At 46.7% G+C, this 18,136-nt stretch overlaps 1 protein-coding gene across 4 annotated transcripts in view; it reads right to left on the reverse strand.

The window, feature by feature from the left end:
• Nucleotides 1–9,728: 9,728 nt before the first annotated feature.
• Nucleotides 9,729–18,136, reverse strand: part of LOC148700322 (cycloartenol synthase-like) — a 31,759-nt gene continuing 23,351 nt past the window's right edge. For 2 of the 4 annotated variants that reach the window (XM_088709043.2, XM_089926687.1), the window contains exons 14-19: nt 17,675–17,721; nt 17,438–17,581; nt 17,076–17,253; nt 14,921–15,001; nt 10,823–10,906; nt 9,729–10,159 (exon numbers count right to left, since the gene is read on the reverse strand). In XM_088709043.2, coding sequence (XP_088565169.2) covers nt 10,040–10,159; nt 10,823–10,906; nt 14,921–15,001; nt 17,076–17,253; nt 17,438–17,581; nt 17,675–17,721 — 654 coding nt within the window. In that variant the 3' untranslated portion in view covers nt 9,729–10,039. Of the gene's footprint in view, nt 10,160–10,822; nt 10,907–13,872; nt 14,101–14,920; nt 15,002–17,075; nt 17,254–17,437; nt 17,582–17,674; nt 17,722–18,136 lie in introns of all 4 variants that reach the window. The other 2 variants (XR_016398075.1, XM_089926688.1) reach the window with 2 other exon arrangements.

Genomic DNA, 18,136 nt, shown 5'->3' on the forward strand with positions numbered 1-18,136 from the left:
TGTTCTACTGGTAATACATCCGCAGGTTAGCGGAATTCCAGCCCCTTGGAATTTCTCGGCCATCTAGGGCTTCCAACTGGTAGGAGCCAGGTCGGTTTACCCAACGAACTTTATACGGGCCTTCCCAATTTGGCGTTAGCTTCCCACCTTCCGTAGGTTGAGATGCCTTAGCTCGCCTCAGCACCAGATCTCCAATTCTGAAAAGCTTCGGTCGGACTTTGGAGTTGTAATGTCGGGCCACCCTCTGCTGATACATTGCCATCCGTACCTGAGCCATTTCCCTTGCCTCTTCCAAGAGATCCAAGTTCCCTCGGAGTTGCTCTGAATTGGCCTCGGGTCGGTGCGCGGCCACCCGAGGCGAGGGGAGTCCGAGCTCCACGGGGGCAACGGCTTCCGTGCCATAGGTTAGGCTGAAAGGCGTCTCTCCAGTAGGAGTCCGTTGTGTGGTCCGATACGCCCAAAGGACATTCTCGAGTTCCTCGACCCAAGCTTGCCCCGTCCGGCCGATCCGCGCTTTGATACCTTGGAGGATTGTCCGATTTGTGACCTCGGCCTCGCCGTTGGTTTGGGGATGCGACACGGATGTGAACCGATGCTCGATCCCGAATTCCTCGCAGAAGTCCCGGAAGTGCTTGTTATCAAACTGTCGACCGTTATCCGAGATGAGGACCCGAGGTACTCCAAATCGGACAATGATGTTCTTCTTCACGAACTTCCGGACTTGTGCCTCCGTGATGGTGGCCAGTGGCTCTGCCTCCACCCACTTGGTGAAGTAGTCGATGGCGACAATCAAAAATTTCCGCTGGGCCGAAGCGACGGGGAATGGTCCGAGGATATCCATTCCCCACTGTGCGAAGGGCCAGGGCGCGGTGATTGGCGCCAAGGGGACAGAGGGGACTCTCTGGACGTTGGCGTGGCGCTGGCAGGCGTCGCATTTCCGCACGTGGTCCTTCGAGTCCTCCAACAAGGTCGGCCAATAGTAGCCTTGCCTCATGATCTTATGCGCCAAGGACCTAGCCCCCAAGTGCGATCCGCAGATGCCTTCGTGGACTTCGCCGAGGGCGTAGGCCGCTTCCGCGGGGCGGAGGCACCTTAAGAGGGGGGCGGTAAACGAGGTCCGATACAGCCTCCCTTCATAAAGTACGTAGTGGGCGGACTTCTTTACAAGCCGCCGGGCCTGATCTTCGTCTTCAGGGAGGAATCCTTCGGCGAGGTAGGCGACGAGCGGGTCCATCCAAGACGGCTCCGGATCAATTGCCATCACCGCTCCAGCCCCGTCAATGCTCGGGGCATCCAGGGTCTCCAGGTAGATTGCCCTCGACAAGTTGCGCGCGTCTGCGTCCACTAGGCGGGACAACCTGTCGGCCCTGGCATTTTCGCTCCTCGGGACCTGCTGAATGTCAACACTGCCGAGGTCGGAAATGAGTGTTTGCACCTTCCGGACGTAGCTCTGCATGGTCGGGCTCCGCGCCTCGAACTCCCCTCGAACCTGCCCGACCACCAGCTGGGAGTCGGTGAAGACTTTCAGACGCCGGATGCCGAGCTCCTTGGCGAGTTTGAGTCCCGCGACTAGGGCCTCGTACTCCGCCTCATTGTTGGTCACTGGAAATCCGAACCTCAAGGCATACTCGGCTATCACTCCATCGGGATTGGTGAGGACCAGCCCAGCCCCTCCACCTTCAGGGTTCGACGACCCGTCAATGTGGAGCGTCCAGATCGGGAGATCGAGGCTGGGTGTCTCCGGCGGCTTAGGTTCCGCCTCCTGCACAGTGCACTCAGCGAGAAAGTCCGCGAGCACCTGGGCCTTGATGGCTGGTCGGGGCTGGTAGCGGATGTCGAACTCACCTAGTTCTACTGCCCACTTCACCAGCCGTCCCGCATTCTCTGGATTGCTGAGAATCTGCCGCAGTGGTTGATCGGTCAAAAGGGTGACAGAATGAGCCTGGAAATAGGGGCGAAGCCTCCTGGTCGCAGTCAGCAGTGCGAAGGCGATCTTCTCAGCCTTCGTGTACCGCGTCTCGGCATCCCGGAGGACTCGGCTGATGTAGTATACAGGCTTCTGAAGTCTTGCCTCTTCCCGAACCAGTACTGCGCTGACTGCGGTTGGGGAGACCGCCAGGTAAAGGTAGAGCATCTCCCCCTCTTGCGGCTTGGACAGCAGGGGAGGAGACGCCATGTACTCCTTGAGCTGGTCGAACGCCGCATGACATTCGGCCGTCCAGAGGAAGTCTTTTGGGCGCTTCAACACCTTGAAGAATGGTTGGCAGCGTTCGGCCGACTTTGCCACAAATCGTCCGAGCGCGGCGACCCTTCCAGCGAGCTCCTGAACCTCCTTCACTTTGGTCGGAGGGGACATATCTTGGATGGCTTTGATCTTGTCCGGGTTGGCCTCGATCCCCCGCTGGTTGACAATGAAACCGAGGAACCTCCCGGCCGAAGCACCAAAAGCGCACTTCGCTGGGTTTAGCTTCATGCGAAACTTTCGCAAGGTGGTGAAAGTCTCCTCCAGATCTGCAATGTGCTGGTCTGCATGGCGGCTTTTTACCAGCATATCGTCCACGTACACCTCCATATTCCGGCCGATCTGCTCCTTGAAGATTTTATTGACGAGGCGCTGGTAAGTGGCGCCAGCGTTCTTCAGACCGAAGGGCATTACCTTGTAACAGTACAGCCCCCGGTCTGTTATGAAGGCAGTTTTCTCCTCGTCCTGTGGAGCCATCATTATTTGGTTGTAGCCGGAGAAGGCGTCCATAAAAGACAGTAGCTGATATCCGGAAGTCGCGTCGACCAGTTGGTCTATCCGTGGAAGCGGAAAGCTATCCTTGGGGCACGCCTTGTTCAGGTCGGTGTAGTCGACGCACATCCTCCACTTCCCGCTCGCCTTCCGGACAAGTACGACGTTTGCCAGCCACTCGGGCTAGCTCACCTCTCTTATGAAACCTGCCTCCAAGAGTTTGTCTACCTCCTGGTCGACCACTCGGATCCGATCCGGGGCACAGTGTCTCTTCTTTTGCTTTACTGGTCGGTGGGTCGGGTCGACGTTGAGGGCGTGAGAAACGACCTCCGGGTCGATCCCAGGTACATCGGCCGCCGACCAGGCAAACACATCTGCATTGGCTCGGAGGAATTCCACTAACCGGAGCCGAGCTTCCAAGTCGAGGTTGGCACCGACCCGGACCGTGCGGTCCGGGCGGCCTTCTTCGAGGGGAACTTCGATTACGCCCTCGGCCGGCTCCCCGTGCCGCAAGGCCACTTCGTCTCTGGCGTCAAGTGACTCGACGCTTAGGGCCTCCATGGGCTTCTTCCCTTTGAGAGTTGCTAGGAAACACTGCCGTGCGGTCGGCTGGTCACCTCGGACCTCTCCAATCCCGGCCGCTGTGGGGAACCGCATGAGCAAATGGTAGGTAGAAACCACCGCGCGAAGGGCGTTCAGTCCGGGTCGTCCGAGGATAGCGTTGTAGGCCGAGGGGACACGGACGACCAAGAACCCGAGCCGCACCGTGGCTTCTGCGGGTGCAATGCCCGCAGTCACAGGCAGCTCGATGACACCTTCGGCCGAGATAGCGTCTCCAGTGAATCCTATGAGGGGGGTGGATGTTTTGTGCAACAATTGTCGGGAAAAGCCCATCTTTTGGAAGGCCTCGTAATACAAAATATCAGCTGAGCTTCCACTATCCACAAGAACACGCCTTACATCATAGTCCGCCATAGTGAGAGAGATCACCATGGCGTCATCGTGGGGAGTCTGAACCCCCTTTACATCTTCATCACAAAAAGTGATTACATTTCCGACCCGCTGCCTCTTCGCGACGGCCACTCCTGATACTTCCGCCGAGCCCGCTGCGTTCCTCACGGGCCGAGAGCAGCCCCCAGTGGTGGTGTGGATCACTCCCGCAACGGGTCGATTCTGCTCCCGAGGCTCCTGAGGGGCCGGGTCGGCTGGACGCGGGTCTGCGGGGGGACGTCGGTCGTTTACATATCGACCGAGACGCCCTCGGCGAATGAGAGCCTCGATCTCGTCCCGAAGCTGGAAGCAGTCTTCGGTATCGTGGCCGTGGTCTCGGTGGTACTCACAGTACGCCCGAGAAGGCTTCCTCCCAGGGATCTTCTTCATCTGCCTCGGGACCGGGAGGTCCTCCCGCCCCTTGACCTCCATGAGGATCTGGGCCCGGGGGGCCAGGAGTGGGGTGTACCGGTTGAAGCGTCGGTGCGGAGAACGAGGGCGTGTGGCGCCGTGGTTCCTTGCTGGTGACGGGCTTCTGCGCCGGCGTTGAGGCGTCGGGCTCCTCCTATGGGGTGCCTCTTTTCGCCTTTTCTTCCCGGGCTTTAGAGGGGCCTCGGCGGCCTCCTTGTTCCGGTGGGAGGCTGCCTCCTCGGCGTCTGCATACTGGTTTGCCCGAGACAACAGCTCCGGGAAGCTCCGCGGCAGGCGTTTGTCCAGGGAGAAGGTGAGTCTGCCCTTCCGGAAGCCTCGCTTCAGGGCTGAGAGAGCCACCTCCTGGCTCAAATTCCGGACCTCCAGTGTTGCCTTGTTGAAGCGGGTGAGATAATCCCGCAGGCTCTCTCCCTCGTTCTGCCGGACATCGAAGAGGGAGTCGGAGACCAGTCTTCGCCGGCTACTGACGGCGAAATGGCTGATGAAGAGACGGGTGAACTGGTGGAAGGACTGGATGGAATTAGCCTCCAGGCCGGCGAACCACGCCCTTGCCGGGCCGCGGAGGGTCGCCGGGAAGGCCTTGCAGAGGAGAGGATCCGATGCTCCATGGAGGAGCATAAGAGTCCTGAAACTCTCCACGTGGTCCCGTGGGTCCGCCGCCCCGTCGTAGGGTTCGATCGCCGGCATTTTGAACCCCGGCGGGTTTAGGGTTCGCAGGATCCTTGAGGCAAGCGCCGGCTGGGAGGAGATTTCCAAGTCGGCGAAGGGATCTTTGGAGTGGCCCTTCAGGACCTGGAGCTGTCTGTGGAGATCGTCCACCCGCCGGTCCAGGGAGCGCGACCGGTGGGTGGGAGACAAGGAGCGGCGCGAGGGGGACCGACTGGAGTGCGGGCCCTTCGAGGACTGGGGTGTCTGAGAACGCGCCCGGGTCCGCCTCTCGTACCCCGCGCAGCTCCGATGAGAAGGTCCTGGCAGAATGGACCGCACTCGAGAATCCTCCCCGCGCCGGCGCTCCTCTCCATGGGAGAGGAAGGAGCACGGGTTGTGAGGAAGAGGCGAGTGCTCGGGGAGCAGCGGCTCCTGAGCCCGCTGCGGCACCCGAGAGATCACACCCTGCAGATTCTGCACTGCCTCCGCGAGGGTGCGAACCTGCTGGGCTAGCTGGTCGAACTGAGCAGGTTCGACCGTCTGAATGGGAGGAGAAGCGGTGGAATGCTGCTGAGAGTGTGTTGGGGACGCAGCAGCCTCCCGGCCAGAGGCGCGAGAGGCTCCGCGACCGGAAGCATTGGAAGCTCCGCGACCACCTCGCCGTGCCATTACGATCGTTCTGAGATTCGGCCCTTCCTCTAGCGCCAACTGTTGCTAGTGGTCCAAACCGAGAACGATTGACACGACGGTGTGAACGGGGTTCCGCCTGAGTTGTCTTGGTTGGTGCTGGTTGCGCTCCACCTTCCGCCAAGGAACCTGCAAACAAGCCTTGCACCACCACCAGGGTGGTGATGGCCCTCCGACGGTCAAGTCAGAGGAGATTGGAGGAGGAGAGATGATAATCACAAGTGGGAGAGAGTGCTCTGAGAGGTATTGCTTACCCCCCCCCCCCTTCTCCCCCCAGCCGCATATATACCTGGCTGGGAGGTCTCTCAGGGGGGTTTGTCGTCGTGGGGCACGATAGAATGGCCACTGACATGGCCGTTACGGGGCGTCGTGGAGCAGCGCTGGGTACGGTCATGGCAGGGCGTAGTGGAGCTCCGCTTTGTACGGTTGATACAGGAGATCGTGGGCAGCATCGGGTACAGCCGTTGCAGGGAGTAGTGGAGCAGGAGGCCGCGGCGTGCCTCTGGAGAATAGCCTGTCGTTATCAAAAGATCTCCGACTCGGGGTCGGAATGCTGGATCATAGGGCAGCCGACCCGGGGTCGGGCTGCGAAGCCGAGGAGGTCCGACTCGGGGTCGGAGTGCTGGATCATAGGGCAGCCGACCCGGGGTCGGGCTGCGGAGCCGAGGAGGTCCGACTCGGGGTCGGAGTGCTGGATCATAGGGCAGCTGTAGCTTTCCTGGATACGCGTGCCGATCACGTGGGGCATGGCGGCTCAATTCCCCCATAACAGTCAGAATTCGACATAAAAAGAGAAAAAGAAGAAAGCAAGACGAGCGTTTCACCCTTACCCCCGGGATGAGCCGAGTTCAAGCCGACATTTACCAGGACATCCTCAGTAAGCAAGTCAAGAAATCCTAGAGTCTCTTCCAAACCGAGCAGCATATCTAAGGTTGCCTGCTCGAGCTGCGACAACTTGGGCAGCCTGTTATTTATGGCAACCTGCGGCGTGTCCCAGGTTGACTCAAACCCCATGGCTGCTCGGAGAAAATGAAAAAGAACTTGCGCTTCCATCCGTGAATGGAGGAATGCGCACCTCGGAAGAGTGAGTGGCCTCCCCGAGGAGAAAAATACCACCACCCTTTGTCCGCGGAGTTAGCTTTCAACATGAAGCACCTCCGGAAGACATTGATCGAGGCAGGCAAGCTATGTGCGAGGCACAGGACGAGGAAGCCCACTATCATCCTCCATAAGTTCGGAGTGAGCAGTGCTATGACTAAGTAGTAAGTCGCCAGGAGCTTGTTCACGAACCCATGCAAGGGGAACCTCAGCCCCGCTCGGAGTGTATCCACATACACCCCGATCCGACCCTCGGGAGGATCATCGACCCGAGCTCTAGGCCCAGGGAATTCCAAGGTGAACTCCGAGGGAATAAAGAATTGAGCCCGAATCTGGGACAGTTCTTCCTCACCCACAAATGAACTGAGTTCATATGGGTTGTGGCTCCTATCAAGCTCGGCTTCCTCCGACGACGAAGAAATCCGAGCTTGAGATGGGCCCGCGCCAAGCACAAAGGCTCTCGAGGGTAACCCCATTGCCTTGCTCACAGCAAAAAGAGAAAACAAGGAAAAAGTCCCTCCGAGCAACCGAAAAGGGGGGACGACACCTACCTAAGGGACTCACCGAAGAAAAGACGCAGAGAAAAGCCGAAAGGTTCCCCGGAAAACTCCGAAATGCTCCACAAGCCTCCCAAAAAGGTTCGAAAGGGGGACAACGACAGGAAAAGAAGAGAAGGAAAATAGAGATCCTGGAGGTCTCTCTCAAGGCTTTATATAGCCTGCTTCAGCGACCCCGATCGACTTTCCAAAACAGCAAGGCAGCCAGATCTCACCACGCGGCAACCCCCGGAGCCATCATAGCAAATCTTCCCTCCAGATTGCCACGATAAAAGCCGGTCATTATGGTGGGCACTTTCAAAAGCGGGGCATTGATGAGGCCCCTCGCGTTCCACCCGACGATGCTTCGAAAGGAAGCGCGCACGTAATGCATTAAAAGAGCTCTCGTAGCCCCTTCCTCTTCAGCTGACGTGGCAACCTAATCCACCCAAGCCCACTTCACGAAGTGCGACCAAAAATACTTGACCCCGGATATACATACCCAGTTCGGTGCGCATGTCTACATGATTAGTTGACCGAAGTGCCGGACGATCAGGAGTCTACCTACTTCCATCGCCCGAGCTGAAGGGCAACTCGACCTCGGAAGTGGGGGGCAAATGATGGGGGGCAAAATGGATCGTCCAGCCCACAGTTAAAAGGCCGCCCAGTTTCGGCCCAATAAACGCCAACGCCAACCGGCTGAATCCTCACTTCAGCCCCGAATCAGCTCGACTTCAAACTCCGCCAAAAGCTCCACCGACTTCAGACATTCGCCAACTCCTCCGACCAAGTTTGGGGCGCCTCCAATACTCGCCGACCCGCCCCGACTAAGTCCGGGGCGCCTACTTCAATAGCACACCCCGACCCTCTAGCTCGGGGCGTTCTACCGAGCACACCTCAGGACTTGAGGAGTCGAGCTACCCCCAGCACCCGTCTAGCCGACCTCGCTAAACGCACGACGTAATCTCTCAACGAGCTCAGCCTCACTAACAACTGCACCTACGCCCTCCTGCGTGGCCGTACATTACAACACCACCTTGCCACGCTTCGATAGCTGGCCTTCGATAGCCAAAGGACGGCGCCATGACTACTCTAGCCATATCCTGCTGTAACTGTCAACACCTTACCGTCTTCAAGAACGGACAGCACCACACGCCACCAGCCAGCCTTAGCTGTGCGCCATTCAGCTCAAAGCCACACCCCCTCATGATGAGGGCGGACGGTGCCTCTGCCACCTGGGCCTCTCCACCGAAACTATAAATAACCCGGACAGGTAACTTCTAGGAAACTCTTAGCTGGACCAAATTTACCCCTCTAACTTGATCGTCGGAGGGCCTTCACCGAAAACACCAGTGAGGCTTTGTGCAGGTCTGCCGCCATCGCGCTGAAGGTGGCTCCCGTCTTCTTCTTTCATCAACCAACGGCTCCCTCGACTCCACCAGCGTGGTCACCCTCAGGCCAAATTTGAACCACAACACAATATATTCTTAATAGTTATAAATTGAATAATATGTATATGGATGAAATTATAATTGTGTCCTTTATTTATTATTGATAAATGGACTTCAAAAAAAAATTGAAATATAAGAAAGATGATATTTCTTTTGCAGATTTGACTAACTATTTTAGTATCGAGTAGCAATATCACATACTAGATAAAAACAAGGAGCAAAATGCTCGTGATACCAAAATCCATATGGTGGAGGAAAATCGGTTAAACAAACCCACAAATAAAAGAGCCTATCAATTTGCCACTACTTACAAGAACAAAAAGAAGAAGAAAACTGCATGCTTTTATTATAGAAAACCTGGACATTACAAGATAGAATGTCATCTTCTCAAAAAGAAGCAGCAGCAAAGAACAACTTTGTTGCAATTATAACAGACATCGATGTTCTTAAAGATGATAGAGCTTGGTGGATTCAGTCTGGCGCAACCAAACACATGCAAGGACAAAAATCTATTCAAAAAGTATGAACGGCTAGAAGATGAAAGTATTCTATATATGGAAAACTCGTCCATTACACAAGTCAATAGAAAAGAAACCATAGAACCTAAATTCACTTTTGAAAACAAAAAATACTTGCTCTTAATGATGCCTATTATGTACCAAAATGTAGGAAAAATCTTATGTCTGATAATTTATTCTATCCAAAGGTGAAATCTCTGCAGGGAAAGACTATTTATGAGGGCATGTTCAAGCCTAATATTAACAAGAATAAAGTTTCTTGTGCTTATATTGTTAAATCTTCTTATTTGTGACATCAAAAATTTAATCAAATTGTGCTTACTAATGGGTATAGAATAAATAAATCTGATAAATATGTATAAATAAAATTTAATAATAAAAAAATGCTATTATTTGTTTGCATGTAAATGATATGCTAATTTTTAGTACCGATTTAGAAACTCAGCCATGGTTTACAAGCTAGAAACTCACCCATGGTTTACAAGCTGAGCAGGCCCTTGCACACATTTATCAAGATCACTCAAAACTAGGTTTAAATATACAGCACATAGTTTACATTACTTACCATTTTTTAACACACAATTAACAGGTTGAGAAAGCATGGGCAAACTTTCCACTACAAGCATCATATGCATTTATCAGCCAACAAAATATAAAAAATAAGGAAAAAGAAATATGTAATATTTGATTGTCCGATGCTGTCGCAATAGGGAACATAGCTTGGTGCAATAGTAAAATGCTTGGGCTAACAGGCACAATCATATAGATTTGAGTCCTTTATCAGTCACTTTGTGCAAAAAAAGCTGAAGATTAGTCTAACAGTCATACAGGACATTCTTCTATGACATGTCAAGCAGTAAGATCTGCATTTCTGAATACTTTGTTTGAGGGGAAAAACATCAACATTCTGACCAAGGATTACAATATGGCAGAAGAGATTAGCATTCAGTTTTTCTTGGTCAGCAGGACACGGCAGCGATATTCCCCAAGAGCCCATATTGGAAATATATTTCGATACTGTGAATAACTAATCATGCAGTTTCTGTTGAAGACTCCCATAATTTCCTGTAAAAAACAGAAACGTAAACAAAGGCAAGCATTAAGGGGAAAAAACCAGACGCGCGTAAACAAAGGCAAGCATTAGGAAAAGAAAGTACCCAATATTTAGAAATTTTAATGTGCATATCCATATAATGCACATAACACAAGATGCACCATTTTGTGCCCCTATTGTTTCCTACTTGGAGTTCAGCAAAAGGAATCCTCCTTTCAGCTTACTAGGAGTATTAGAGCAAGTCAGGTCAAGTTACCTTTTTCTATTGAGATCTATTTTGTTAATTTTGACTATGTTGGGGCATCATAAAAGAAAACAAAAATGAAGATGAAAATCAGCACAGGACAATGTAACGTAGGAAAAATATAATCTGATTTGGCATTGAACTTATCAGTCATTATATGAAGAAAGAGAGAAATCTCTCCTGATTCCTGAAAGCCTTTCAATGGACAAAATAAACTTGCTGATAATAATGGATGATCTAAAGTAGATGATATATATTATTTTCTCTTGAAAATCCATAACGTTAGAAATAGTCTACATTTTTCAGGTTTTCTTATAAATTGTCTGACATGTGCAAAACTATGAGCTCTTTTTCAAGCTGTAAGTCAAGCTTCAACAAATCATGGGTTAGAGTGGCATTTCATAGTTTGCTGAAATTAGTTGTGACCTACTTGTTGTGGAAACTCGCCACTCTCCATTTGCATATTAATCAACACCTTTGCTGCTCGGCGCAAAGGTTCTGGGTCTCTCTCAGCCTGTTCCAGATATAACACAACAAATTTACACGTTAGAGGCAATTTGACTAGTCATCTCAGAAATAAAATTTTCAACCATCTAGAAATTTTTTAATTATTTTTTGAATGTGCTTATTGATAGCATCTAATATTCATAGCCCATTTCGGAGTTTCTTCTTCCTTTTGTTTCAAGAGCTTGAATAGAAGCTTTATCAAATGATTACGTTGACGGTGCCAAAACATGAAAAATCCAATGAATTTTGTTTGCCAGAGGTTAATTAAGAAACCTCCTTTTATAAATTTGAAATATTCAAATCAAACTAAACTTCAATTCATACAATTGTTAGCTTCGATTCATTGAGATACAAGAGATTAGTAATACATTAATATCACAGACAATGATGAAGAGATTTTCCACCCTAGCAGTTAATTGAATAACCTCCTCTTGATTTGCCAACAGCTGTTCGCTCAGCTGGTTGGCACCCTTCTCTCTGAATGAGAGGTCTTGGGTTCAAACCTACTGCTTTGCCCAAGATGGGTCTAGAGAAGGAAGAGCCTGTATCAACATCCGTGCAATCACACGTCATAACAAAATCCTTTGTAAATAATTTGTTTTGTACTAAACCACAAAAGTCTCCAACAAATAACGTGCAACATCATTTCTAAGGATGTGAAGAATTTTGTTAGAGGGAGGACATGTTGTTAGAATTTTCTTTGGTATGCTAATGATCTCGTGATCCTATCAGAGGCCCAAGGTATCTTGCCATGGAAAAAGCCTCTAATTCAAAGGCTACCATTACAATTTATAGATAGACCATTTAGTAATTCAGTCTCAAGATCAAGGTACACGGTACTGTACTAAACCAGACGGTACGGGGCATCCATACTGTACTGGTTCGGAACCGATATATGGTACGAAAGATATACCGACACTCGGTATGCCGAGCTGACCCCGTACCATACTATACAGACAGTGACAGTGTGGCAAAGGGGCCCAATACCGAGATGGTGTACCTTGCCCAAGATTCTAGTTAATATCAACTTATTGCAACAAATTGTAGTAACTTATTTCATTGACTTGATTCACACCCAACTTAGGCTTCATGGTTTACTCTTTCTATTAAATTAGGTTTGCCTGAAGCAAAACGAGAGTATTCATAATCTCAAATATTGATTTAGTATAAAAACAAACCTAAATTTTGGTTGCTACAAAGTTTAGTTTGGATTCATTAAAATGCAATAGAGCAGTTATACATTGACTATTTAGAAGAAAGAATGAAAATCATGAAGAGATGTAGTACATATGGTAATTGATTGAAATATCTGCTACAAATATCTTGAAATTGCTTATTTCATATTAGATCATACTTTATTATGAATATTTTGTTACTTCTTTCATACTAATTTACAATATGATAGCAACTTAGCAAATTAGGTAAAACACAGGTGTGAATATCATTCAAAGGATATGAAGAATCATGTTGGGTGGAAAACATGGCTCGGAAAGTTCTATTTTTTATGTTAGTGGTCTGATAGTTCTATCAGAGGACCATAATAAAAGCACCAATATGAAGATTATTTGATATAAACAACATCTTCATTCCAATAGCCACCATCACTAGATATAGCCAGGCTAGTAATTGAGTCTCAAGATCTGATTCTATAGAATTCATGTAAATATTCTCGAAAGAGAGTTTTCTTTCTATATATATCAACGGGTTTGTGAATAGCTGGACAAGTAGTCAAAGAAAATGACGTTAAATAGCATTTGGAGCATGGCCGGTGGAACCGTCTCGAACCACATGGTTTGGGGCGTCCTGAGCCGTACCGGTGGTGGATCGGGACGGTTCCGGCAACCAAACCAAGACGCCGTCGCTGGAGGGAGAGAAGGAGAAGGAAAAAAGAGGAGAGAGAGAGAGCGAGGGAGGGAGGGAGAGGGAGAGGAAGGAAGAGAGGCCGGCCAAACCGAGACACTGTCGTCGGAGGGGAAGGAGAAGGAAAAAAGAGGAAGAGAGAGAGGGGGGAGGGAGGGAGAGGGAGAGGGAGGAAGAGAGGCCCGCGCAGGGCCGGTCGGCAGAGGCCGGGAAGATGCGGAGGTGAGGCTCCGCCTCTGGTCCTCTGTTTCGTTCGAAGCAGGGGCCCCTTTTATTTTTGCAGATTTTAAGTTGAAGTCGGCAAACCGATTGTCGACTTCACTTAATTTTTAATTTTTTTTTTTTAATCTTGCGATATTTAAGTGAACTTGGCAAACGATTTGCCAACTTCGCTTAAAAATCACAAAATTTTTTAGCATCCGGGTCCTAGTTTTGTTCGAAACAGGGACCCGATCGCGACCTCCGCCTCCTGCATAGGCGTCGGTCCTCCCCCGGCCACCTCTCCCTCCCTCTCTCACTTCTCTCTCTTTTTCTCTCTCCCGTTCACTCTCCCCTGCCTCCTCTGCTGTGTCGGTATATGTCCGGCACGGCACGGCGCGGGCCCGTACCGACTCGTTTCGCCGGACAACTGGTATGTTGCCCAGTACCGATACAACAGACTGTGATTTGGAGATAAATCAGATAAATAGAATCATACAATGCATAACCTCTATTGATGAATTGTAGTTCTTAGTCTTGCTATATCAACATTTCTCAGATAGACATAGGCAAATACAACAGAATTAATTACATTGCCCACTGCTGCCAACAGTATCAGCATTATAAAATGACCTTACATTTTCAATATTAAAAAGAGATAAAATATATGCAGCATACTTCAGATGAGCATGATAAGGAAATTTCAACATCTTCCAGAGCAAGACACTCTTCAGAAGTAGAACATGCATCAAATCAACAATGAAGGCCTGAATGGTTTATAAATCAAAATCTCTCTGACTGATTGTCAGGTATATAGTATAATTTAGGTTGAATTTGAAGTTGAAAAGTCATTGATAAACCCATATGAACCCTATTAATAGCATAAAAAATTGTTGTTTTAAGCATCAGACATACCTCATCAAGTCACCTTCCACAGTCATCTTCTGGTTATTTTCAGTACATTTTGATGGAAGAACTGATTCCAATATCCATCTCATAGTGGCTAAGAAGTTGAAATCTCTGGGCTTTAGTTTGAAACTTCACTTTATTTAAGGTACCTTAGATCCTTGTACAACAAGATGGCTAATCTCAACATCACTATTTCATTCCATTTGGGTGATTTTTTATTTCCTCCAGAAATATCTGGAAATATGCGATGACACAACATCCATATAATTGGTCTTAAAGATCTCAAAGCATAATTACTAAAAAATCAATGTTTTAAAATCCAGTACCAAACTTTGTACCATCTTTCCATTTCGAACTGTATGATACAGGTATTGTACCAGTATAGACAGTACATATTGAAACTGATAGTGTCAAAAATAATGAAAAAAAATTGGTACACGTCAATAAGGTCGGTATAATACCATCAATATGCAACAATATGGTTGGTACAAACTGGTATACAAGGTTTTTGCATCTCGACACCTGTACAAGTACCGATTTCATATAACTGCTCCATTTGGAAGGTCCTAATTGTCTAATGAGTTATTGTGAAATCTAATCCTAACAAGTCCATGTTGGGAGTGGACATCACTTAATGGAATTAAGAGATGTTCTGTGTCTGATATGGCAATCAGAATATTTAAGATGTTGGTTAAGGAAATTAATATTTGAAAAAATGGAAACACAACATTATAACTAATCATCAACAGCATCAGTATGAACACAGTATATCTTGGACATAAGTAATTATCAACATTATAAGTAATCATCAACAGCAAAAGTAATCTGAGACATAACTGCATCGATATGTATCCTATTATTTTCAGTGCATAATTTAATATTGAACACTACTAAGCCAAGACATATCAAGGCACATCTCCGTCATACTCATGCCTATTGTATCTTTTGTCACATTCAGATATTTAAACAAACATGGCACATTTTGACATGACTTTAATGTGTCATCATGACAAATCAATAATCATGAATATTAATCAGTTCATAAAAAACGGACCTGTCCAGCATCAATTAGAGCTAACATGGCCCATGCAGTGTTCACTGCATGACATCGGTTGCCCTCAAGATTTGAATACACCTGTTTATGAGAAAAAAGTTAAGTTTCCAAAATGAATGATTCAAGAGAGCCAAATCACAGATTATTATTGACATTATTTGAAGCAGAAATAAGTATATACTCTGAGGCTAAATCCAACCAGATTGGCATAAAAAATTCATGAGATAGCGACTGGCAAACCAACTGTTTGTTGTAGAAAATTTAGTAAAAACACTATAATTGCATTGTAGGATAATTAAGCTTGCATCATGAAGAGGACTTGATAACTTTATTGCACGCAAAACAGGTAGACATGCAAACTCTAACTTTATTGAATTGTAGGATAATTAAGGTCATAGCAAAATAGTTTAGAAAATTGGAAATGTAAACCGAGCTTCAAGCTTTTGACCCACTAAGTTTTATCAAAGAAATGAACGTTTCCTCACAACTGAAGTCTTGAGAAGGCAGTTCCATTGGAAGAGCTTAAGCTTTTCAGCATCCTTTCGAGGATCCCTAAATGATAGGACATTCTAGATATTTCTTGCACAAAGACTAGGAAAATTTAAGCAGGAGAAGATTAGAAGATTGTGCGGAAAGGCCTCCAAGTTTTCCGCGGATTGAATACTTGGCACTTAGCTGTAACCCACCACTCTTGCACACAAGGACTGCTGAGGTATCAATATCACTCATAACCCGTTAGCACGAGAGTTTCCTACTCATTCAACACCTATTCTATCTGTACTTTTGTGTATGAGAATGGCTGATGCTTTAGCTTGATAAGAGGGTCGTGCAGAAAGTCCTAAACTGTGAGGGGAAGGCCAATTCACGAACAAAGGGGTGTAGGCAAGTGCTACAATGACTTTGGTCATGAGGAAAAGCTAAATAAAAGATACCAAGGCCAAAGTCTTAATTGAGACCCATACGTTGACTTGCTTAAATGTATTTCCCTTATCATTCTTGCTTTACCATCCTCAGTAGATGAAATAAGCTAGTGAGAACACATTTAACAGAAACAGCTCATATAAAGCTGGAAGTCAGATTGGCAAGTTACTCGAAAATAAGAAAAAGAAGGTGACACTACATAGGAATAACATTTTTGGAACTAAAAAGAAAGATAAAGTAGGAGAACAGAACTATCCTTAGGGGCCTTTACAACACCAAAGTTCAATAAGGATTTTCTAATATAACACTCACTTAAAAGCATAAACTGATATGCAAATTATCAACCTGCATACAAAAGATAGCAAGAGACAAGAAGAGGAAATGGGTGGGTGTTAAGATGATGCCTGTTAGAAAAGCAACTTATGAGTTACAAGAGAATGTGAAGAAAAGGAAAAAAAATCTCTGAAAGGAATTCTGATGTGCCCAACAAGAATTAACAATGTCTAGTTCCATGAAGCTTCTGACATGAAAATCTCTTATAATCTGAACATGCAAACATAGGATAAGTCATATGATCATGGAACAGGAGGAATATCAAAATCTAAATTTTACTTATTTAGTCAGTGTAACATCATCTTGCAGTTTGGATACAGCTCTTCCATGCAGGTGCAGAGGAGAGGTAGATTAACTGTAATACCATTAATGCTGCATGATAAGAAGTCTGTTCAACTGTCACTATAACAACACAAATAGAGCATTGGCCTATCAGTTCACCAAGTTCACCAAGCAGAAAGGCTTTCACAGCAAAATTGGGAAAGTATATGATGTTGGCATAACATATACTGTTTTTTTGAAGTCAGGCAAACTACCAAGATTATCAGATTCTCCCACCAAAGAACTATAAAATGCCAAATTTATTAGTGAAGTAAAGTTCAACATTTGAAACTCCTCTGTATACATGATGGAGAAAAGAAATATAAACTCAAACATTTGCATTAGACTGTCTTAATTCTGTTCAAAAAATTCAACCGGATAACTTATGTTTCCCATTTAAAATCAGGAACTTCTCAGCTATAAATTAATGTGGATATAACATATAGAAAAGTTTCATTCAAAAAAGTGGAAGAAGCAACACCAATATCTGTGTTGACATACTATAATATGGCAGATTCCTGCACAAGAATGAAAATAAAAAAATAAAAAAATCTGGAGTACATCTTGTTGGAATAATTACTTTGTTTTGACATGAAAGATAGCTCTCTCCCCAACCACCTGATGCCAGTTGTTTTGACAACAGAAATTGACATGCTTTACGGATGCAAGGGCTGTTCTGGTAGGTCCTTCCAGCAACAATTAATCCCTCTACTCCAAACCATGTGCCATATGTGAAGCAAACGGCCCAAGAGCCATACCTGCAGAAAAATAACGTTAGCAGGCAACCCAACTCAAAAAATTAATGAATTTTAAGCTGTCTTTTAACAAAATTGGAAGCATTATTGTGGGCTGTCACGGATGAGGTAGCAAGGCAGATATATGTGCAGGTGATGGTGCCATGAGACAGAATTTTGATGCGAATAGGAGGCACTATGGACAAACCATGATCCATCAGGTTGCTGAATCATTTCAATGAAATTAGATGCTTTTCTAATGCAATTTTCTATATCATCTCTGCGATGTCCAGGGTATAATTTTTTAAATGATGACAGTGCCTGTATTGCAGCTGAAGTACATTCAACATATCTGCATAACAACCATATCTTGTTAAATATTGTCTGAAGAATAGTAATAGAGAAAAAAGACTCTTCTAAAAGAACCTAAGTATTGGAATCTTACGGATAATCGATAACAATGTCCCCAAAAGTTTCAGCAGGATTGATAATCTAATTAGAAAAAAGAAACATTTCAGTGTACATCTCAAGCATGTTGCAAGAAGAAAAGATGAGCAAATAACAAATTGCTAGAAGCAATAATGTGCTTAGCTAACCTAGAAAGTGTAACTTCAAGGGCCACCCGAGGCTCTCAAGTTAGTTGACAAAAGGATTTTGTGCTCCAGTATCTAGTTCAAATTTCAATAATTCTTTTAAAAGAAACTGAGCTTCATGTTACATGGATACAGTCTTCACTATTATGAATGTAGTTCCTCAAAGTATCCTTCCTTATGGGGATATTTTATGAAATCCCTCTATGTGATGTAGAGTATCATCCATGCAACAGTTTTTAGAATAAAAATATTAGTTAATTTAATAGTTGAATTTGCTAATTGGTGCTTTCTTTATGTTCCAGCAGAAAAGTATG

The sequence above is a fragment of the Phoenix dactylifera genome, chromosome 12, assembly GCF_051530095.1.
Source record: "Phoenix dactylifera cultivar Ajwa chromosome 12, Ajwa_hap1_PhDact_Kaust_v1.1, whole genome shotgun sequence".
Taxonomy (NCBI): Eukaryota; Viridiplantae; Streptophyta; class Magnoliopsida; order Arecales; family Arecaceae; genus Phoenix; species Phoenix dactylifera.